Source organism: Phaenicophaeus curvirostris, chromosome 7 (assembly GCF_032191515.1).
Source record: "Phaenicophaeus curvirostris isolate KB17595 chromosome 7, BPBGC_Pcur_1.0, whole genome shotgun sequence".
Taxonomy (NCBI): domain Eukaryota; kingdom Metazoa; phylum Chordata; class Aves; order Cuculiformes; family Cuculidae; genus Phaenicophaeus; species Phaenicophaeus curvirostris.
Window position 1 is genome coordinate 17,780,696 of NC_091398.1, and position 24,245 is coordinate 17,804,940.

Here is a 24,245-nt window from a genome sequence, read left to right on the forward strand (position 1 = left end):
GCTATGGCCCCGTGGTGGCACATGACCAGTGGTCCTGCAGATTGGCCTGGGTGCAGTAAGTGCTGCTGAAGTACATTGGGATGGAAAATTGTGTAATACTACTGTATGTGCCATTGTGGCACTGATGTGGGTTTTGAGTTTTTATTGGGGAGACGGGGGTTTGCGTGTGTGTGTCTGGTTTTGGCAGCATCTTCACAGGGCACAATTTGGGCTGCTTCCACCAAAAGAGGCAGTTCATCTCTGTGCCTTCACACCATGTCCCTGTGAGAAGGACCCTGACCCTGTTCCTTCCACCATTAATCAGATTGTTCCTTTTCTGAGTCATAAAGGAAGCAGCTAGAGCCTTCCCTCTGCTTCCTAGGTAGTCTTGCAGAGGAGAAGGCTACCTTGTATCCCTCTTTTCTCTTGCTCCCAAATTTATAGGTGTAAGGGGGTCAGTCCACATTCCCCATTTCGCTCTTCACAGGAGCAACAAAGCTGACTCTCACTCTACCAAAACCAAGTACAGCACTTGTGGGAAATGGCAGCCTGCATGCCTGACACTTTTGTATCACTGAGAAATACTTGCCCTAGGTTTGCTTCTTGTGTTTGTTTAAAATTCTGGGACAGAGACTGAATAGACCCTTTTGTGTGAGCTTTTCATCTGTACCAATGGTCATAAAAAGTTGACAGTTGCTAGCCTGTAGTATGTGGCACACTGGTTATTTCCTAATCTCCATAAGCCAAAAGGACTTGAACGCTCCCCTGCGCGCCTCAGGAGATCATTGTGTCGAATGTGCATGCTCTGTAAAACTCCAGTCCAAGGCTGCTTTGGTTATGGACTTTGGCCTTAAGAATAATAGATGCTCAGACCATTAATTGCTTTTATTTTATGCCTCTTTCTTTTAAACTAAAAATTTTTTGTTCCTTTTATGGGCTGCTATATATTTTGTTTCTGTGTACTAGGAAACAACTTTAATGTCAGGGATTGTTTTTTAGTGACATAAATAATGTATTTTGTGTGGTTTCTATTATAGCTTGTAAGAAAATTCTAAATGTAATATTTTTAACTCTGAGATTTGTTATTCCTTTTGATGGGTCCCAGTTTCAGAAAGTGGTATGTTTAGACAGGATTGACTGACTGATTGGAAACATTTAAAATACTTTCAAATTTCTAGCTATTATTTTTGGCCTACATTTAGGAAGAGCATGTGTAATGCTGTGATGGCGCATCTTTCCTTGCAGTCCTAAAAACATAATTACAAGAAGACAAATCCTTTTCTTGGGCAGATACCAAAAGCAGAAAGTAAATACCATATTTTTGTCCTAAGCCTACAGTGTACAATAATAAAAAAGAAAAAATCCTAAATACTATATTTGATAGTGATTTATTACTTAATGGCTACTTTTCTTGTTCTAGAATAAACAACTTACTTAATGCCGTGAAGTTTCTTTTCTAGTTAAAGCAAATGCAAGTATTCATACTAAGCAGTAATTACATTTGCTAAATGGTCAAACCAAATACAACTTTTTGCAGCAAGACTAAATGCAACTTTTTTGTTCCATCTTTCCTGTCTGAATCATGTTGTGCTGTTAATTTGCCAGTTGAGGATGAAGCACTATGCACCATGTATATGTGCACTAGCTGGAGATTTTGAAGTGGGATACAAGAGCAGCATTATTCTCTGTGTACAGGTGTGGATCCTTGGCTAAAGGAATGAATGATCTTTTTTTTTTCCCCCCATCAAAGGGCTCAGATACCTACTGTGGGATTTCAGGCAGAACTTGGGCATGTGATTTTGCAACTGCAACCTTCTGCTTATCTGCTGGGTTACTCTGAAGAGGTTCAAAATACATAAATCCTGTTCCAGGGACTGCTGATATCTTCTACATCTGAACAGTTGTTAGATAAAACATTCACAGAGTCTGGTAGAGCTGACAATGGCAAAGCATGTTTATACAGCAGTGTGATGTCTCCTTATCTCATGTTTATGTCCAGCTGCCTTCAGCTGAGTCCAAAGCCCCACTCTTATTTCATTCCAATTTCCAGTTGTGATTATTTGTGTATCCTTTCATAGAGTGAGCCCGTTCAGAGAACTGGAATTCGGTGAAAGTTGCTGAAGGGCAAATAAACTTGGGATTTTTTTGACCCTGCTTGAGCAGGGACATTGGACTGGCTGGTCTCAAGAGCTCCTTTCCAACCTAAGTGAATGTGTGATTCTGGATGATTTCGCTCCTGAGGGCAGCAGTAAAGCTACTGTGATAATCATGTTAAAAAACATTAGAATCAAAATCTAGAGGAGAATATACATGCACACTTCAAGTCTCTTCCACACCCACTCCCCTTAATTGTAGATATTATAAAATTCCCTTTGAATGCTGCTATCCTACTTCTGCTGCAGTTGGTCATTGGCAAAAAGAGGTGCTAATTCAGCATTGTGAAGGGCAGAGAGATGACATCCACAGTCTGCAGTAACAGATGGAAGCCTTTAAAAGCTGGGTTGCTCTGGGCATTAAAACATCCCTGACCTGAAATATTTGATTCTTTCCCTGTTGGAGAGACTAAGAAACACGTCAGACTAGAATGTAACAGGCTTTGATCTTCCATGGCTATGAAGAAGTACAAAATTTGTCCACTACTGCTAGTAACTAACTATAAAATACATTTTAAAGCATGCCTGCAGCTATAAATATAAGCAAGTATTTCAAAGACCTTCATATATGAAAACAACCCTTTACAAATAACAATATTTGCCATCAGAAAATACTGTCTGTAGTATGGCTTGATGGAAGATAGGGACAAAGAATCAACACATTTAAATATTCTCCACTTTGATGCTTTCTGTGGAGGTTTTGATGATCAGCCTTTAAGGTTTTTCAGTTCCCCCTCTTCTGAGAGAGGTGCTTCTAGGTGAAGAGATACTTGGAAGGGTTATCTTGTTTTTTTGTGTATGTCATGTCATCTGAAGCTCCAGTTTCACAATAGAGTATAAATGAGGTCACATCCTGACCTGCTATTAAAATCATAATACGTGAACTCCTGACTTAAACAGTGCCCCTGGGAGCTGAGGAATACTATGTTGTTTTGCCATTCTTTTCCTACACTAGGACACAGATTTCATGGGTTATCTTTATATGTGTTATGTATATTCAAGTTTCTTGTTACTTTTTCCCTCATCAGTCTGGCAGTATTTTCTGATTAGGAAACCTTGCCAACCATTGCACATGTCATTGTCTAAGAGCTATATAAAAAAGCGGACTGTATTCAGTAGGGGAAGTTATTGTTACAGAATAGTTCTGATATCACATGGGAAAGAAGCTGAGCATGCTAAATGGCAGAATGTGCTATTTATTTTAATAAAGTCTTACTAATATACTAATCAGTAGGTTTCAAAATGCTTTCCTCACATAATAAGCACTAATGTTTTATCCACATAGGTAGAAAAACTGAAGTACAGAGAGTTTAAGCTGACACAGCAAAGTTTAATAGAATTTCGGTCCACTGTTTTCTGTGTGCAACTGGACTGCTTCCACAGTAGTGAACATTTTATGAGGAAAAAAAGTACATTCTGAAGAACTCGTCGGTTTCCTTACATTTGATTTTATCGCATTATCAAATATAGATATATAAAATTAGAAAGAATAGAAGCTGTCACACCTGTAAGTTACTCGGGACAGAAAGCTTGACACTTTTCCTTTCACCCATCTCCAAAGGATCATTCTTGTACTATTTATAACTGTAAACTGATTTAAAGTTAATTTGTAAGAGGGCATTTAATGGTATGCTTTGCATATGTTTTCTCAATAGTAGTATTGGCCATTGTGAAGGTGCTAGTGTGGTACATGACAGAAATCGAATGTAGGATTAAAAGGAAAGCAATTTGTTGTAGCATTAACCAAGCTGAATGTAAAAACTATCTCTTATTCAGGAAATATGCTCAGTAAGAGCAACGGAAATCTCCCCTTTTGCTTATGTTGTTTGATTATGATCACTTTATTCGGCCCTTACAGTAAGAAAATTGTAAAATACTCCGTGTATATATGTGAGCATATTATGTTGCATTTTTCTGACATACGTTTACATATGATCACATACTGCGCAGAAGAAAAAAATAGTATCTTTATTCTTATCTAGCTGCATGCTGAAACTAATTTTTATGATGTCTTTCATACGTTTAAGACTGTGAAATAGTTGTCTTTGGCAATACTAAGGCGTAAGCATCAAATAGTAGCTTTATTTCAGATGTTTAGCCTTTCAAAGTTTTCCTAAAACTTTCACTCTTCAGTTTCCTAAAGTTCTTCTTCATGCTTTTGTTCATCTGAGCAGCCCAAAGGCTTATTAATACTTAACAAGAAACATTATTTTTCTGTTCCCATGGACTGCCTTTTATGATGGCCAGAATTGTGACTTTATTGTTCGTAGACGCCACTTTGGTCTTCCATGTGTTTGGAAGCATGATGCTCATTAATCACATATAGCCTTTGTGCAACGGCTGATGGAAGGTAAGGTTCAACCTGTTGCTTGTCCCCTAGCTGTTCATATACACCAGGCGGGCTGTGAAGCAATTTACATGATAGCAAAGAGCAATGAGGAAAAAAGAATCTGTCTCCTATCCTGAACTGACTATAAAAGCGCTTTGCCTTCTTCCTGTATCTTTCCCACCATCCATGCACATGTGAGTGTGGGGTAGCCACAGACCTTGTCTTTATGCTGCTCTTCGGGGGCATGATGTCCTCTTTTTCAAGCTGCCTACAAGTGGTGATACTTTCCCAGTCTCGTAACTGCTGAGTTTGTACTTCATTAGTTGAGACCAGTTACCTTCCATGTGTTAAGCTCAGGTTGTATTCGTGGTTCCTTTCCAGACAAATTTTTGCTTTAGTCCCAGGAGATGTGGAGGTGTGGCCACAGGAGGCAAGTCCAGCTTTAATTTACCATAAGTTCACAGAAGAGTCATGAATTTTTCTCAAAGAAGAAGAGTCGAAATTGCTTAGGCCTCACAGTAAAAAGACTTCAGAGTATAATTTTCTTAATTGTTTTTAGAAAGGGGAAATTGAACTTCAAAATGTTAAAAAGGAAACAAGCCTTTTAAGTGATTCTAAATCACTGGGGTGCTTTAAAAAATAATTTGACTGTAACTTGCATTTTAATTGCCTGCCCCTTCCTCTTATTGTCATGGTACTTTGATCCCCTCTGTTTTCCTGGAAGACATTGTTGTTATTGCTGTTTATTTTAAGAAATCCACTGTAATTTGTCCTGCAGTGCTGCGAAATTTCAGGGATGGATATGTTTAAATATTCTGTATTATTAATATTTTTTATATCTTTGTAATTAAAAAAATGAAGCTTTAATGACCGCTTTCCTATAAACCCTGCACTGCTGCATATCTAGCATAAGAAGCTAAGGACAGTGCCAGGTGCAGCCAGAATATTGCTGCAGCCCCACAACATATCATTTTTTTTAACATTATTCAAATTAGTCTCAACACTCATAATTCTGTTGTTTCCTTTATTGCTGTTATAAAGCAAATGGTTCTTTTATACAAATGTTATCTCCTGGCTATTAATTCAGTAGTTATTTTGGATTATGGCACTCCTGTTAAATTTAGGAATGTAAAACTTCATAAATATTTAAAAGCTTCAGACTGACATGGGAAGAAATTGTTTTTGACTTGCTTTGTTAATATCCTGTTGTTCAGTTTGTAATAGATTTGGAATATATTGTTATTTCTCCACTGTTTGTCAAAGAGAAAAAACAATTGTAGTTGAGCAACTGCTTTAAGTGTTCTACCTTGAATTGTAACAGGCTGGTAAAAGTGTTTGTTTCCAGTAAAAAAATAGCAAGGAAATTATGCTTTCCTTTAAGAGGACAAAACCTGTGAAAATTTTAATCAGCGCCCGTTTCAAAGTTAATGAAAGTGCAGCACTAAGTTTTAAAGAGAGTTTTGACAAAATAATTTCACGTGGGCCTGCGAACAATCAGGTGCTTCAGTTTCAGCATCTTTGTTACTTCTCTCTTAAGAAACAAATGAGTAAGATGGACAAATGTGTTTCTTTCTTCAGGACATTTTATAGAGAGTGCATTTACTATGCAATGAGTGTACTCATAGAATAAATATGAGTATGCATCTTGAGTACCTCCCAAAGCTCTGAAGAATAACTGAATGCTAAAAGAGTCACAATTTTTGTAAGATGCTGAAGATCTAGACAGCATAGTCTCTGGGCCAGCAATCCTGTTTCACACCTTCCTTTCTTTACTTCAGAGTAAATACATAGCATTTCAGCCAGATCTTAAAGGGTGTTAAGGTGTAAGTCTTGTTGGGGCCATCTAGAAGTATTTAAAATGTTTTAATAATTATCCAAAAAAAAGATGCTGAATTGATTCACCCTGGAGAAGCACGCTAGGAGATGAAGTAAGTGTGCACTTAAGAGAGTTTATGTCTCTGCCTGCATGCTGCAGAGGTTCTTCAGCTGTGTCCTAGGATGACGCTTGATCAGTTTTTTGTATTTCCTATGTCAGTTAACCTCACTGGCGTAACACCATGACTTTTTGTGGTATTGGCATGGTTTACTAGGTGATGAACTGAAAAAATCTTTTCTTCTAGCTAGCAAGCAAGCTAACATTGCAATGCTAATACTATTTTATGGCAGGTTTACACCAATCTTCTCTTTCATGGTATAACTTAAAACCAACTTAAACTCTGCATAAAATAATTCTCAAGGTGGCACTTTCCCATTGCCTAGAAAAAGTCTTTTATATGTCAATAACTTGTTGTAGTTAGGGTGCAATCATTCAAAACATAAGTTTTCAAGAAGATAGTGATCACATACAAGGCGCAACTGTGAAGGTGAACATTAACATGTGAAGGTTGCATGAACAAATAGGTGTTTTATGCAAGTGAGTAGCTGGATGTGCCACACCAGCTGAGTCCGTGTGATTTTAACTAATTCAGCATGTCCAGCTCATGGCCTGTGCGCTGGATCCAGCGCCTTTGTGAGGTTTCTACCTGACCTGTCACCTATCTCACTGCAGGAGACAGGGAGCAGATGCTCCTTCAGCAAATGCAGCCTCTTCCATCTGCCGTCTCTAGGGAGATGAGTGGCAAATCCAAAGAGGTGTAAGGAAGGGCAAACAAGCCCGTATGGTTGTCAGCATCTCGGCCTGGCTCCCGCAGGGGCTGCTGCTGGGCAAGCCACAACACAGCTGTGTGCACAACTGTATGCATTAGCCAGTCCCACACACTCATTCATATGGTTTTGTGTGCATGAAAAGCTCATTCCTCTCTTACACACAGAACAAGAGTCTGCTGTTACATGGGCAAAGCAGAATGTAAGGCTTTTGCTCTTGTTTATTCACCTACTACATAATCAGTATGTTGAAAATTATTTTAGAAGTACTTCTGCAAGACATTTTTTGGATTATTCTTATTTGGTTCTGTGTATGTAAGCAGTATAAAGCAAAGGACACTTGTATGCTTATGAACGTAAAGACATTTGGATGAAGAAATTCTGCAAAGAAGTATATTTACTTTGCATTTCTGAGTAGTAGCATTTAAAACTCAGAGCTGCTGGCTGTCCAGATGTTTCTTGCATTACAGCATTGTTATTTGCATTGGATTATATTGTCTCATTGCTGTAGCTGTAAAGTGGTCAGCTCTCACAGTCTAAATGCTGTATATGGGCTCCAGTGGGATGGTGAGCGTATTTCCCGCTCATATCTGGTTCTTCTCCATCCCACTGTTTCCCTGCTCCATTAGCTTGACATGTTTTTATTTCTCAGATGAAGCCTTTATTGCTCAGCATTCAAATCAAGCAGTAGATGTGTTGGCAGGTCAGAACTGATGTATGGATGGTTTCTTGTAAGAGCGAAGCAGGAAAAAAAAACCCCCAGACTTTGAATCAGAAGTTTCCCTTTCTGTTTGGCATTTTCAGGCAGCAAACATCCCTCTGGTGTCAGAGCTTGGCATTGATGATATCCATTTTGATGACTTCTCCCTTGATATGGATGCCATGATTACTGCAGCCCTACGGATGTTCATGGAGCTTGGAATGGTTCAGAAATTTAAAATTGACTATGAGGTAACCATCTGTGCAGCAGAGATATCTGCTGCTTTTGTCTTGGCACTGCTCTGTCCATTTGTACACATTTAGTAGCCCTGATACAATTTGTACTTTTCATTTCAGACTCTGTGTAGGTGGCTTTTGACAGTTAGGAAGAATTATCGAATGGTTTTGTATCACAACTGGAGGCATGCTTTCAACGTCTGCCAGTTAATGTTTGCCATGTTAACTGTAAGTATCTAGCTACAGACATAATCCCATACGAGCTTTTATTGCCACGTTGCTTTACCTTTTCCAACATTTGATCTCTTTTCTAGTTATTATGATGCTCGTTCGTTGCCGATAGAAATGCACACAAAATTAGGTTATTCAACTTAAAGCAGCACATACTTGGCAAAACCTTATAGTGTTTTAGTGACAGTGATATCACAGGCACATTAAAGTGACTGAAAACAGATGGCAGTCTTGGAGTGAGCTTGTTATTATAGATCTTGATCTTACAAAAATGTTGTTCTTTTGGAACTCTTTGATTTGACATTTATTTCAGACTCTAAAATTTGGAGGTACAAAACCAAGGAAGATTAGAATCTGAGAAGTATTTATTATGTTGATATTTATTATCTTCTTATCCAGCTTCATCTAAATAGTTGTAGAAGATACTGCCTTAAAATATTTTAAGATAGTCTTCCAGCGTAGTGTTCTAAGTTAATCTTATGTCTCCACTGGACACTGTAACTTCTGGAATTTATTAACAAGTTTCTCCATCAGTACCTGTAACTCCTCTCAGCATAAATAAATTCTTTTGCTACCTCACAGCAATCTCACTGTGTGATATAATCCTTGTTTGGCTAGTTAATTCTTGTAAATGCATTAGTAAAAAGCTTGGTGGTCCTGGATGTTTAATATTCTGGTTAATATAGCAAAAGAGAAGCAAGATGTCCATGTACACACATTTGCTGCTGTACTTTATGTTTTGGGTTTGCTTTACCTCCAGATAAAAATAAGAAATCGAGTTTTTTGATATATTTTTCATGTTCAGGTTTAATGGCCACACTCTACCGTGAGCCTTAAAGTGGTCATATTAATAGCATTTTTGCAAGTGTTTCTTTATCTGGGATATCATGTGCTTGTTCTCTAATTTTTAATCACTGAATGTTTACGTTCTCATTGCTGACTGGTCTCGGTGGTGTGGTTAGCATTTGGACCCTGTCCATAGAGGTGGAAACTCCACAGCCCAGAGCATTTGCAGCACAGGTCAGTGCTGTGTTAATGTGGACTTGAGACAGTCCCTGACCTGCTCACGGAGCGCAGCTGTCTTGTGACCAGGTAGCTGTCTCTGTGGCACAACTGGGAGTGTTGCGTGAGTAAAAGAGTGCCATGTCCCCTAGCAGGTAGATGTTGGGCTAGTACAAGGTCCGTCACAGTTATGGGAGTTTGTTGGTCTGAGGCGTAGGAAAGCTGTACAAAAAGCAAGCAGAGATAGTCAAGGAGAAAGAAAGGTCCCCTTTTCTTCTGAGAGGCTGTTCAGTTGAGCAGAATTAACATTTCAGCAGGCACTTTCTGATGATTTCTGATTAAGTTTTATAAACTTTTATAAGCTTTTTACTCTGAGGCGTATGAGCAAAGTCAGGTAGTGCTGGGAATTATATTATAATTTCTTCAAATGCTGCTGGGGTGAGGAGCCCTCAGACCTCAGTGTGAGGACCTCTAGGTGGAGCTCCGAGGCCAGGTTTTCGGCAGGCTCTTCTTTCAGTACGAAAACCTCTTTCCCACCAGACATCTCCATCGCAGCTAGTGGTGACTACATTGGCAAGCAGCAGGGAGACAGCAGATCCCTGCTGTTTCAGCAGCCACCAGCAAGCGTGAGAGTCCTCAACCACAAACTGTTTTGACCATGGTACACAAAGCATAATTTCAGGATCCTTTTAGCAGTCAGCACAGGGATGCAAATGTGTGTGGGAGGTGATCCGGGATTTTCAAGCCAAGCTCATTTCATTGCTCACGCTCCTGGTAATAAATGGAATGAGCAATTCCACGTGCAGGGTTGAATGCGTTTGCCGATGGTATTGGATTCACCACAAATCCCACCCTGCTTTGTGGTGTCTCTGACTGAGAGCAGAATTGGTGGGTCATAAGGTATATGATTCACTTGGGTTGCTCACTTTTTGAGAGATAGGAACACTGATTTGTGAAAAAGGACACAAAAGACAGAGTCAAGAGACTAATAGTGGCATAAGGCTTGCTCTTACTGTGTTTGTCTTGGGGGAACCACATGAGTTACAAGGCCTGACACAAAAAAGCCCCAAGACTGTGCCTTTAACTCTTTTTGTTTAACAAGTTAAGAAAATCAACTATCATCACCTTCAAAACAGTTCCCTTCTGAGCTGGCCCACAGCTGCATGTGATGCTGGCACTGTTCAAAGCATTTCTGCATATCATTTTCTGAAAGGCTGTTGAGGTTCTACATTGTTTTTGCTTTCACATCTTCTACCAAATAAAAAAAATTGATTCCTTTGAGATGAGTTATTAGCTAAAAACTGCTTCACAGATAAAGCATTGTGGGCTGGCATGTGGTCTTTGTGTTAACTTGCTGTTCACTCTTGCACACCAGCGTTTTCTGACGAGGGTAAGAAAATGTCTATATTTGAACAAACGGCCACTCACACTGAGTGAAGCAATTGAGTTGAGCCTTGTCTCAGTGTGACAAGTTAGAACGTGCTCTGTAATCATCTCTTTGTCTTTCCCCTCCCACACTTGGTTCCTGAGCTCTGTGATTAGTCTCAGAGGTTTTTGTGTGTGCCTTGTTTTTTTGCTTGCGAAAAGAGCAAAATTCCTTGGCCATCAGAGAGGTCACCCTATTCCTGATTTCTCCATGACAGTCAGCTATATCAACTACACCACAAATATAAATCAATAGGTCTATTTTAGGGCATTTTCAGGTAGGGTTCACTGTAGCATAGTGATGTCTAATCTGTAATGTGGTAGAGCCTCTAATGACCTGACCATGCTCCCACTGAATGGAAAAGGAAAATTCAGCTCGGTTGAACAAGCCAAACAACTGAAATGCAACAAAGCTTAAACCAGTTTTTTTACTCTTGGGTCAGCCTTCTGCATATCTAAGGTGTGTTCCTGTCTATCTAAGTATGTATTTGCTCTCTCCAGTTAGACACTGAACAATTATAAGCCCAGTCCTGCAAGACATGCTTCTGTATTTCAGCTTTGCCCAAATACTCTGAAGACAAGCCCAGAAGCAAGACTGAGTAGTTAAGTAGTCCTTAATTTGTTGTCCTAGAAGTTAAGCACGTCACATGAGAGTAGACTGCAGGATTGAGCCCAGGCTTCATTGCCAATGCCTTTGCCTAACACAGTTCACACTGATTTTTATTTCAAAAAGTAAAAATGAACAAGTAAGCAATACAAAATTAAAATCCCATCTGGTGTGCTAATAACAAAACGTATAAATGTGGGGCAAGGAATAATGAATGCAATTCATTTCCTCACATGGAAGAATGACCTCTATAACTCACTAGAGACACTGCCACTCATGAGTTATGGGTCATTCCTTTTCTGGTGAAAATAAATTTTACTGCACCATCATCTATAACCATGTATTTTTTCTCTCTGTGTAAATTAAAAAAATGGGGAAATGTAATCCTCTGTTTTCTTGCATTATGTTCAAAGCAGATATCCCCTTACCATAACATTGTTTTAAATTAAATGTTTCTTATTAAATGAAATATGCTATATTTCTCTCATACATTCGATGACAAGACTTTTAATTAAATAAAATGTTGCATTTATTTTTGAGATATTGCTACTGTTAAATTCCTTAATCGACTTTCCTGCATTTGCAATGCAGGTTGAATCCTTGAGTATAATCAAAGGTTATGCTAAAGATTATTTATTACAGCATCAATTTTATATTATGGAACTTCTTATTTAAGTTGTTTTAACTTAGCCATGAATGTTTTCCCTAGATCGAAACTTGACACATGGCATATTATCAATTACAAACATGTTTTTTTAATCCCTTTTTAAAGAAATAGACCTTGATTATTATTTGTTAAACAAGAGCAATGTTTAAAAAATAAAAAAAGAAAACAGTTTTTTAATATATAATTTCCTCTACCTGGGTATCTGTTACTGTAAATAACAAAAGCAATGCTACTAGAAATTAGGAGAATCCCTTTCATAATATTCAAGTTAATCTGTACACCAGTGGATAGTACATGAAAGGAATATTTTTTCCTTGTAGTTGATTGTCTTTTCTGATATGGAAACTTTGAGCACAATTATGAAGCATTGGTAGCAAGTCCTGCACTTCCTCAATTCCCACTGAAATGCGTTCCTGAACATCTGGGGGAGCTCAGCTCCCTGCATTACCTAAGTATTAATTGCAGCCACTTTTCAGATTATGAAAACAGAGGCTCTTTGGATTTGAATGTGCATTTTTTTAAGTAGAATTTGTGGTCTTCAGGGTTAACAGCAGAGTTTTCATATGGTATTGCAGCAATTGGTGAGCATTTCTGTGTGGGTTCTAAGTTCTTACCAGCTAAGGACATCAAGTCCCACGGATATTCACTGTCTCATATCACTTAGCCCTCTTCTTGCCAGTGGGTGAAATTATGGCCCATTGAAAATCAATTAAATTCAGGGTTTCTTACACACTGTTAATGTTCAGCCTTGATTTAATATTCCAGTATTCATTTTATGTAATTTCCTTTCATACTAACTAGATTCTGTGGCTAATTGAGGAGTGTCGTTGGAGGCTGGCACTCTGGAAGACAAGTGTTATGATTTTTCCAGCCCAGCCAGTCATTTTTGCAGGCAATATGCCCTTATGGTTCTGAAGAGTTGAAGGGCCAGGTTGTTCCTGCCATTTGTGAGGTGCACAGCACCAAAGAGGTAGTGTCAGATCCAGGCAGGATCTGTTCAGGGTGTTTGAGGTTAGCCCTAGTGGTAGGTTTGGGTTTTTTTCTGACAGGAGGCAGTTCAGGCAGGAAAACTGCTAAATGGCAAATATGCACAAGGAGAAGTACAGCGGCAAAAAAAGCGATTCTAGGACCAGCTCCCCCATTCACATCGATGTATCTGGTCTGAGGCAGAAATTTGTGGGAAATTTCAATACATCAGTGTTCAAAATTCTCTCCCAAATTCAAGGGGGTATCTGCAGCAGAAATATGCCCTTTGAGACATTTCCTCTTTAAATCATGCAGCTTCATTTCATGTGTCCCAGATAAAAAAATCTCTTAACAGTTCATAACAGTTCAATACAGTATATTTTATCTGGTTTCTTTTATAGGTCTTTTGATTTAACATCTCAGCTATCTCTGACAGTAGGGATTGACTAAGACCTCAGGATTGAAGAAATCTGTCTAAGTACTTCTCTGAACAATAACTTCAAAATGTAATCAGTTTTGTTTTGTATTTCTCTGATATGAAATTCCCGTTCCTGTCTTAGTGTGTAGTTATTGGTGTGTTCATTTTCAGCACTTTTTGCCTTTAGTACCTTCTCAACAGTGGAGAAATGGCATGCTGGAAATGCAACAGAGAGATAATAACAGATCACTCCAAGGACATTACCTGTTCTGCTAACCATCTAACATACAGCAGGGAATATCATATGACAGTAAAGCATTTATCTTCTCCTTACTGAAATGCTCATGGTATCAAAACAAAGTTGACTGTTGCTTGATGGACTAACATTACTTATCTCTTTTGCTACTGATAGTTACAGCTGCTATTTTTTTTTCCGCTCTCAGACTGCAGGATTTCAGGAGATTCTGACTGAAATTGAAATTTTAGCTTTGATTGTGGGATGCTTATGTCACGACCTTGACCACAGGGGAACCAATAATGCCTTCCAAGCCAAGTAAGTTTTCTAATTCTTATTACTTTAATTTGGTTTTCTTCCACAGAAGATCAAAAGGTGACCAGGATAAAGAATGAAGCATTAATTTGAGGCCTTCTAGGCCAAGGCCAAGTATTCTTATTCTTGTATGTAGTGAGGGGCTATCCATCTTTATCATTTTGTGTTCTTAGGGGTAATTGCTGGCTTGTCCAGGCTGTTGATTGGGTTACCCCTTGTGAACTGGCGCTACATATTGAAACGTAGTGTCAAAACTTGATGTTTTCAGGCTCACATATTATTGATTCAACCTGGGAAACACTGAATCTGTCTGGGTTGTACTTGCTGGCTGGAATGCATGATGTTAAGCAAAACCCTGTTCAACTATTAAGAAGAAAAGAAAATGGGTAGAACTGAAATCATGCTTTCATAAAAATTTTCACACCAGTATAAGCAAGCACACATAAAATAGTTTCCAGCTTACAAAGTATGAAACCGCTGCCATCACGCTGGAGCTGTGATGTGTGTCGTCTGCAGCAGGTGGCTGGAGTAGTTGCTTCACCACACACCCATCAGTTGTGAAGCATACAGAGTCCCTGGCTGGCCCCACATGCCAGAGCACATGGAGCCTGTTCAGAGACACGCTGCAGTGGGCAGGGGTGGGCTGGCCACCCCTTGCAATGGTCAGTACCCACCGGAACACAAAACTGGATATGAAGGTAGACTCTTATGTCACCTATGTGAAATCTTGATCTCCAGATGGTTTTCAGTTCTAAAAATTCATTTTATTCTGTTCAAAGCAGCCTCGCCTTGCATTTATTTTTACTGTCCAGGCTGCTGCCTTCAGACACAGTGAAGCAGAAGCAAATTTGTGGAAGGTTTGAGGGTACTTCTTACTGTGGTGGTAAGGGAACTCCTTTGACCAAGATCAAAACCAGTGTTCCCCAAGAACAAGGAGAGACAACAGGAAATGTCCCCTGACAACATCATTACCAAGCTGTGAAATAAAGCTGTTGGACACAGAGATTCCTCCAAATCTCATCGTTTTTTTTCTCAGCTCCCCAGGTCCTCTACAGTCAGAACATAAAACTTTCTGCCTCTCTTGTCCTGCAGATCCCAGTGTGCATTTGCAGCTTTGTTTGTTCTGTGTTACTGCTAATCCTCTAGCATGACAAGGAAATGGTCAGGTGGTCGTCCAAAGATATTAGAAAGACAGGGTGATGTTGTATTAGTCTGCTTTGTCCTACCTTTTGCAGAAATACTCTGCTGCAATGTACATATGCATGGGCTGCTGCATTTCAGGGGATGAATTACCTCAGTGAACATCACTCAAACTGATGTTTCTGATATTTGCTAAGCTGCCATTTCCTGAGCTACTGTTGTTGCTGTACAGTCTCAATGAAACAATGACACTGTCTGGATCTTCAATCACCATAGCAAGGAAAATCAATTGCAGTGCTCAAAAGACAGAGCTGATGGTGCAAAGGTTACCAAGCACTGCTAGATGCCTTTTTGCAGCTTGGTCTTGAAGAGAATCAAAAGAGACGAGACAAATGGGAAGGAAGCTCAGCTGATTGATGTTTATGTTCCTAATTTACAAAAACAAGACCTAAGATTTACATCCTGACCGTTTTAGGCTCTGATTAAGTTAACCACTTCTCCAGTGTAACATTACACAACAATATCTCTTGTACAGAGGGATGGCTGAGTTAAAGGTAGCAGTTTCGGCATTAGATTGCTATCACTTATACTTGTTTGACAACAAAGAAGAGGCTACCATTTTATGACTCCATAAAGAAATTGCTGAAGACATTTAACAAAAGACAAACATTGCCACACATGTATAAAACATCTCTGAAAACAGAAGCTGCATTTTTCATAAGAATGGATATGATTTATTCTCTAACCCAGCTTATAAATATAAGCATCACATTTTCCTGTTTTATCTTCAGTGTTCAATACTGCTGTTCTGGGTGATGAAAGTTCAAGAAGTATATGATGGAGGCAATATCACAGTTGCCTGAAATGGCTCTATTATATATCTTAACACCGCATTCTCTAGGGATGATATTTCCTGGACATCCTTCTCTCTAATATAGCTGCTTCTGATAATTAAATATCAGTATGGTGCAGTTTTATAGTATATACTCCTAGGAGATTCCCTCTGTTTGTCTCTAGCATAATTTCTTATTCTCATTTCTTTGGAAAGTAAACTCATCCTGTCACTTTAGGCAGGGTCCCAGAAGTGAAGCAATAGTGAACAGTAACTGTTCTGACAATCCAGCCACCTTTTCTGCACCTCCCAATGATTCACAGTTTTATATTTGTATTCTGTATGGTTTTGGTTCTTTAAACTTAGAAAACCCACCTGCTTTGTGCATTTTGAACCTACTTTTGTTTTAGACAATAAATATTATGAGAAGATGCATTCTAAAGAGCTGCTAAACTTATGTTTACTTTTGTTTTGTGTTTACCTTAGTATTTTAAGTGCATGTTTTTACGTACAGACAGAATCTCATTGCATTTTTAGGTTTTTGTTGTTGTTGTATTTTGGTTTGATTATTTTTTTAAGACTTTATAATCACACATTGTAAGCCATTGTGGTTATATCTATTAAGAATTAAAAAAAAAAAGTAGTAGCAGAACAGCCACTCTGAGCTGAAGGGTGTTACTGTTTCTCTCTACTGCACAGTGGTGCACCTATGCTGTTGCAACACTGAGCACTTTAAAAGCTGCATTATGAAAATTTCATGTAGTTGCAGGAAAATCTTCAGTCAGTCAATGATATTTAGCAAGGTCTGGATCATAAATGCCTTGTATCTGGCTTTAAATTGATATTTTGATCTTGTCAGCTGCCTCAGGTGTAGTTGCTGAAATGGAGAGGGCGAGTGTGGCTATATGCTTTCGTTACTAAATTGTCTCTGGAACTTGCTTTGTAAGCAGATGACCGCTATTTGTTGACTCTCCATGTTCTGTTTCAGGAGTGGATCAGCCTTAGCTCAGCTCTACGGCACCTCTGCTACCCTGGAGCACCACCATTTCAATCATGCTGTCATGATTCTCCAAAGTGAGGTACAAAAGTGTTACTATTAATCTCACTGTAAACTGTTGGGCAGTTTCAGTTGGAGAAAGGAAATACCACACACAGTACCTTTTTAATGCCCTCTCCTTGAGGAATTATTTATTGGTTATCACAAAGGTCACAACTAGCACAAAATTAAACAATTACAATTGCTGATCATAGAGCCCAGAGATTATATTTGTCTCAATCAGCTAGGGGCAAGGAGAACATATCCTAATCATATTGTCAGCTTTTCTTAGTCGTCTTACATATATCCTGCTCTGTAGTTTATAGTATGCAAAACAAGCACTTACTTTTCCCCAAAGGTGTTGTTTTCAGAGTATCACAGCAATACTTGACCAATTTAATTCTTTGACAGTCATACTGTAATCAGTATTTTATGATGATTTTGCATAATTTTACTAAAGGTCTTTTCAAAATTAATATCAGTAATATCATGCTGTCCAAAGTTCACTAGCTGCTTTGCAGATACATTCAAAGAAATAATTCTTGCCTACAATGTCCTAGATGCCAACAGCATGGACTACTCCAGAGATGTAGAAATGAGAAAAGTAGAAGGATGGACGCACAATCCTTACAAAATAGCAAATGTATTTACTTGAATTACACAGATAGCTTGTTACAAAAAGCATTCAGTATATATAAAACGAAAAATGTTGTTCATGCAGAACAATTGGAGGCCATATGCTGATCTGCTGTAACTTTGAAGAGCATCTGGGAAGGTCCTGTGATCACAGATAAATGGAAACAGGATGATAGCTTCACCTCTATGTACAGTGCCACAAAGAATAGTCATGGGACTTTAGTGTTCAGTTTTGCAACATTATATTAAAAAAGTAGACATAGGAAAGGGGAGCACCAGCATGAGATCAGGTCAGTCTGTTTAGCCAAGCTTAGATTATCTAAAAGGTGATACTAGGAATTAAACGGCTTCTTATATTACCAAGGAAAGATGTAAGAAAAAGCAGCATTTGAAAGTTAAAACAGACTGGTTCAGAATAGGAGAAACGGAGTAAGGTTTTCAGGTTTTTTGTTGTTTGTTTGGGGTTTTTCTCCCCCTCTAAAGCAATGAGACTGTTCAGTCTCTGGAACAAGCTTTCTTGAGAAACAGCAATTTCTCTGGTTCCTGGAATCTTCATCGTGACTTAATGTTACTCTGAAGACATGGACAACTCTCTGAAAGTTTATAGGTTGTGTCAGTCTAGATCCTTTTCTTCATCTTTTCCAACTTAAAAATAAAGAAATTTATGAAAAATAAAATAGTTTTTCCTTGGAATCTACTCCAGCCTCTTTCAGAGATGTAAAATATTGCCTGAAATGCAAGTCTTCCTCTTTGATCATTCAGGCAGCTTCCTACCCAGGTCTTCATTTGTAGACCAGAAAATTAATCCTATGGGATTTTTATCCAATAGATGCTGCTTGCTAATAAACATAACACCCCTTAGTTTGGAATAAATGCAAATTTTTATCCTCCAGTCTACTTAAAGACATACTAACTTTCACCAGCTCAGCAGTTGATCTCCTCTCTCAAATAAGCTGAAATTAGATTATATCCCATCCACTAATGCTGACTATTCTGTCTTTGCTACCTAGAATGAAACATAGTATTATTTCTTTAGATTTTTATCACATTGGACAAAGGTGCTCTGTATCCTTTACTCTTGACATGCTAACCTCGGTATAAGCCATCCTGAGCTTTGTAACAACATGAAACATCATGAAACAGATCAGAAAGGCAACAGACATTCTAGAATAACAGACAACTTGTTAAATTACACCTGTTGTAAAAGCTGCTACTTTTCTGTTACACTTTCCTTTATTTTCTTCTGAGTGCATTGATTTTAAAACTGTTTTTCATAAATAAGCTTCAGGTTCTCAAATCCTTCCCAATATTTAGCCAAAAAGAAATAACAATTTAATTGATGCAGAGAAGACCATCTTTTACGCATAGCTGATTAGCTGATCTAACCATCTCTGCCTCCAGACCTTATCTTGTCTATGTCCTCAGACCATCATGGTTATAGGAATCCCGTTGCTGGAAAATTCTTGTTTTCAAGGGCATTTTAATCTTCCAAAGCAGAAGGTGGCAGTGCATACGGAATGTATGCATTACGGTGCTAAATGCCACCAAAATAAGACTCTGTTTAGCAAGAACCTCATTATTTCTATAGGTGATTAGAAAAAAAAATAAATAAGTGTGGCACCTCTATTTATGTTTATTTAGTTATATGCAACTAATGTCATAAAGACCACTTCTTAAGTTTTCATTTATAATTTTCCATTAATTTTATCTCTTTCAGCTTATTTTCTCTAGGGTTTTGTAGAGAAGTTATAGGATCTCCATTCTTCTTCATTTTCAGAAACACATTTTCAAAAGGACCTTCTTGCTTTTAAATAGCAATTATAAAGCATTTGTTTTCCTTTCATTTTGGCTTTGGAGCACCTTTCAGATTCTCAATCCATGATCCCTGTTTGGCCTACTAAGGGCATTTAAACTGCATAAAGTTGTGGGTTTTTAGCCTGTGGAGGGAATGTTTGTATACACTGTAAGACAACACAGTAATAGGCAGAGTGAGCAAATGAGCTTTTTTGAATGAAAAACTGATTTAGTGTCTTTGACTGCTCTAACAGCAGTTTGTGTGCCTGCAAGCAGCAGCAGAGATAAATCTGTTAGGAGCACAACTCAAAAGATGTAAGGCACAGCTCCCCAAAACATTTAATAAGCGGGAAGATTGAGATGTATCCATAGTTTTTCCCCATAAACTGAGTATGTATGGGGTCAGAGCAAAGAGTAAATCTTTTCTGAAGAGGCTATAATTTCAGCAGAGTTAGGAAAAACATCTCAGGTACTTGATTACAATTGTCAACTCTTTCACCCCAATGTAATCTCAGCAGTATTAACATTGTTTTGTTGTAGTTTTGCCACGAATCAGAAGAGGCCTCTGTTACAGGGAAGTAGTAGACCAAACAGTTAGAAAACCTTTTAAAAACCTGTATTGATTTCTAGCCCTTTACCTCTTTTATCTCTTTCATTATAGGGTCACAACATCTTTGCTAACTTGTCCTCTAAGGACTACAGTGACCTTATGCAGCTTCTAAAGCAATCGATATTGGCAACAGACCTCACTCTGTATTTTGAGTAAGTATTGGCTTTTCTTGTATTTGACAAATGAAAATTCGAAGAACTTACTCTAATGACCTATTAAATACCAATAAGTATATATAATATGGTTAATTAGTGTTTAGCTGTGGTTCAAGAGATTTAGTCTAATACTTAGTGTATCTTAGGCTAATAAAAATATCTCCTGTCCAAGAAGGTTTTGCTTAATGTGGAACATGTCTGTATTAACAAAAAGCAAGTGAAATCCTAGGCTTATACTTCAAAGGAATACCAGGAATCGGTTACATTTCAGTCCCATATTTCTAATGTCCCTTCTGTGATCATTTCTTCAGGCATGTATAAAATCAATGGCATTTTAGAATTAATTTCCACCATCTCAGAGTTTTTAAATGTATACGCTAAAAAATACTGTGTTCTAGACCCAGTTGCAGAGGTAATGAATGCATATACATTGCTTCTTTGGAGACAAATTATGCCAACTTGCATCACATGAGAATAGGTCTTACAAAGCTTAACTGAAGAGTAGTATGAACTCTCTCATCCAGTTTTCTTGTGTTTCCTTGTTTCCAAATTAAATCTCTAAGTAGCCTTCAAGTTGATGCTATTTCATATTTCTCAAATACTCTCAATTATCACAAAGCTCTTTTCAGTGAGAATGTGTGGGAGCATGCGTGTAGTTGAAGGAACCATGTCATCATCACACTGCACTTTTGACATCCCCCTCTCAGGGGTGGCACACGCCTGTGGCTGACTTACAGGGAGAAGTGCTGTCAGACATGCAGTTTCATTGTACTGCCTTCCCAGTCTTGGCAATAATTAATCCTAAGGAATTTTTGTTTAATGGCCATTAGCATCCTATCTCATACAGTGCTGGGTAGCATGTTTTTCTCAACTTTTGGGGAGGTATACCTGGATTCCCCCCTCCTTTGTGCAGATGACTGATACCAAACCAAGTTTCCAGAAAACTTCAGGCAAAGTCTTTAGCCTGAAATTTTTTAACAATTACGTTAAACATATAAACACAATTTAACTGTTAATTGTAAAAATACTAACTGGGATGCTGCAATTATTGCTTTGTCTTTTCTTCTCAGTAGTTAGTGTGCCAAGGGCTGTTTCTAAACACTACTGGCAGTAGATAACACTGATATTCATTGTTTCCTGCAAGTGTTTTCTCAGAGAAGCTGTATTAAGAGAGGGTTTTAATGAATAGTTTTATTATAAATGACATTAGTCCATGAAGCAATTTCTGCTTGCCAACATGAAAATCCTGAGCAAGACAAATAAACACTTTTAAGCATATTCTTGTTGAAGCAGTCTGTTAAGATCGCTTGTTATCTGGTGGGCTAGTGCAACAGGGGAATTTGCTGACAACTTTTAGTGAGATACAATGACCACAAGGATGTGTCAGAATGGGTTCTACTGGCTCATCACAAATAACAAACGCTGCAGAAATGTTTTGTGCTGTCAAGGAAGAGACGAGTGGCAAAGGCTGAGAGGGCAGCTGCCCTTGCACGGCCCCATGTGCTCCTCCCATCTGGGATCCCTCATCCCCTGGAAGAGCCAGAGAGAGCCCACAGCAGTGCCCTGGGAGGGAACCCAGTCCAGACCCAGACATGATGGAGCTCTTTTCCCTGCCTGCCTTAGACTGAAAAACTACATGGTTAAGATGTCTTTGTAGTTTTAATACAGAGAAATAATCACATCAGCTGAATTTCAAAATTATTCTTCCCTGCTTGCATTATTGATTTTAAGTGCTACACAAATCAGAAAACTTTTAGCAAATAGGGCCTCTTTACTCAGAAGTCTGAAAATAAGTTATCTTTTCCTCTTGTGTAATTATGATTCATTAGTTGGGTAGTTGTTATCCTACTTCATTTCCAAAAGTACCTGAAAATCACTCCCTGAAAACAGTAATGATTTACACTTCTTAAAGCCACCCTATGTGAACAGATGTTTCTGCACAAGAAACTAACTTGTTCTTTTTCAGTTTGATACATCTTCATATTTTTGTAGAGAAGGAAATTCTCATATCAGTATTCTCAGAATACCTAAACCTAATGATCACAAAGTCCAGCTAGCGAAACAGCAACAAAACTCCAGGCAGAGCAAGGATTTATAACTTGCTCAAAGCACTACTTTTGTATGTACAGACAAAAAGATTACTTTCAGCAAAAGATCAGGTGGAAAACATACTTGATTTTAGTAGATAATTCTACATAATTATGTTTGTAGGTAATACAACAAGCAAAAGCATGGAAACAAAATGAAGTTTATGGAAGTTCACTCAAATGATGTCTTGAGTCCCATTGGGCTCTAGAGCAGCTGTAGGAAGTTGTATAGTAGCAAGACAACTTTCCCTTCCAGGCAAAATACAACCAGAGTCTGTGTTACTCAAAGACACTGTAAAATTGTTATCATTTTGTTTACTTCTTAAATCCTGGCATATTAAGTTTGTTTAAGAATAGCAAACCACTTCCTTCTGGATACCATGCATAAGCACCCAGTAGGAAACACTAACTTGTTCCCTTATACATGGCTCTTGCCTCAGGCTGACTCCTTCCTACACTAGGAATTCTCTGTGGAGTTGGACTACTACTTCTGCATCCGTTTAAGTGGGTTTCAGTGAAAAATCTTATTTTAATGTTTTCCGCTTAACACAAGTCCTTGACACTCACAACATTTTCAGTTATTATTTAAATATCTCTGTATTTTAAATTTGAATGTTTAAGGTTTCTGGGATGTCCTGATTTTTCATCTTTAGATAGTCTTGCTGGTCCAGTAATATATGAACTGCCCGGAATATCCAGTACTTAAAAATGAAAGAATTATCAATTTTTACATTGTTTGACTGGGCACTGGAGTATAGGATGCAAAAATCCACTGTTCACAATAGAATATGTAGTTCATTATCTGCTCAGGATTAGCTTTGTTTAAGTCTGTCCGTTGATCAAGGGAAGTGTATATCTGCTTGTGTGTAAAATTCGTACTGGCTGATTGTCACACTGTTCTTTCTATAATCACTGTTCAAAATTTCAGTCTAGCTGAACCAAATGTAGAAAATACAGGCCTTTGTAAATGCTCTTCTGTTGGGGAATTTCTACTATGTTTCCACTTGAAAAAAGAAATAGCATGGTTTCCTATGAGGTTGGGTACTGGACTGTCACTCAGAACTTAAGTATTTGCTTTCCAGCTTTCATGCTGGAATATGTGGTGTCACCCTGGGCAAGTTGATCCATATTTTTGTATCTCAATTTCCACTATATCTAGGGCAGGATCTGTTTAATGTTGTAGTCACATTGTATGCAGTTAGAGCTGCTTGGAGTCTCAGTGCCTTGAAAAATTACAGGCTATAATGAGTCTGAATTTTGGTACTTAAAGGCACCAAGCAAGCATTAGCATGTTCTGGCTCATATTTTCTCCATCTTTGAGGAAACAGGCAGGATACTCCAGAGGACAAAGCATGGGCCCAACAGGGAGACCTAGTTTCCTGTAAATAAGAACTATTAACTCGAGACAGCTGCAGCTCCAGTGTCTCACTGTTTTGTTCTGTGTGTGGAAAATAACAGGAATTGCACATCTCTGAAAAACCCTTCAGGACCCAGAAGTGAAAAAAGCATTTTACAAGGACAAGTAGGGAAAAGTGTGTATATATTACAGGAATATTTCTATTGTCTCTCTGTCCACTGCTGTAGCTTCCATGGGAGACTGAACATTTCGGTGCCATTTATTTCCTTATCTGCGGAGCCCATAAATTCAATATTGTTTTACTAGGCAACTCTGACATTGATAACAGACATTTATAGAACATGTTGGGAAATTAGTACGTCTCGCTTAAATGGACTGTCAGTGTAACGACTTTAACAATAATACATAAGGAGCAATGATTATGTATCATCCAGAGAACTGTGTTTCTACTGCAGTGCTGCCCTGGAAATGTCTTATTTCCTTCTTTGATGATCTGTTTTGTTGCAGGAGGAGGACCGAGTTTTTTGAACTTGTCGGTAAAGGTGGTTATGATTGGAATATAAAAAAACACCGAGAAATATTTCGGTGAGCACTATTATTCTTGCTTTCTGGTTATTTCAAAGTACAGCCATATTTGTTTAAGGAATTCAATATATCCTGGAGTGAAGACTTATAGTAACAAGAGAAGGTAT

At 38.3% G+C, this 24,245-nt stretch overlaps 1 protein-coding gene across 6 annotated transcripts in view; it reads left to right on the top strand.

Moving 5' to 3' along the window:
* The window catches only part of PDE11A (phosphodiesterase 11A), a 131,080-nt gene that overhangs the window by 82,173 nt on the left and 24,662 nt on the right, over positions 1-24,245 (top strand). For 5 of the 6 annotated variants that reach the window (XM_069861038.1, XM_069861041.1, XM_069861042.1 and 2 more), the window contains exons 11-16: positions 7,909-8,055; positions 8,161-8,268; positions 13,800-13,909; positions 16,867-16,957; positions 20,006-20,106; positions 24,061-24,138. In XM_069861038.1, the coding sequence (XP_069717139.1) occupies positions 7,909-8,055; positions 8,161-8,268; positions 13,800-13,909; positions 16,867-16,957; positions 20,006-20,106; positions 24,061-24,138 (635 nt within the window). The remainder of the gene's footprint in view (positions 1-7,908; positions 8,056-8,160; positions 8,269-13,799; positions 13,910-16,866; positions 16,958-20,005; positions 20,107-24,060; positions 24,139-24,245) is intronic. The other variant, XM_069861039.1, reaches the window with a different exon arrangement.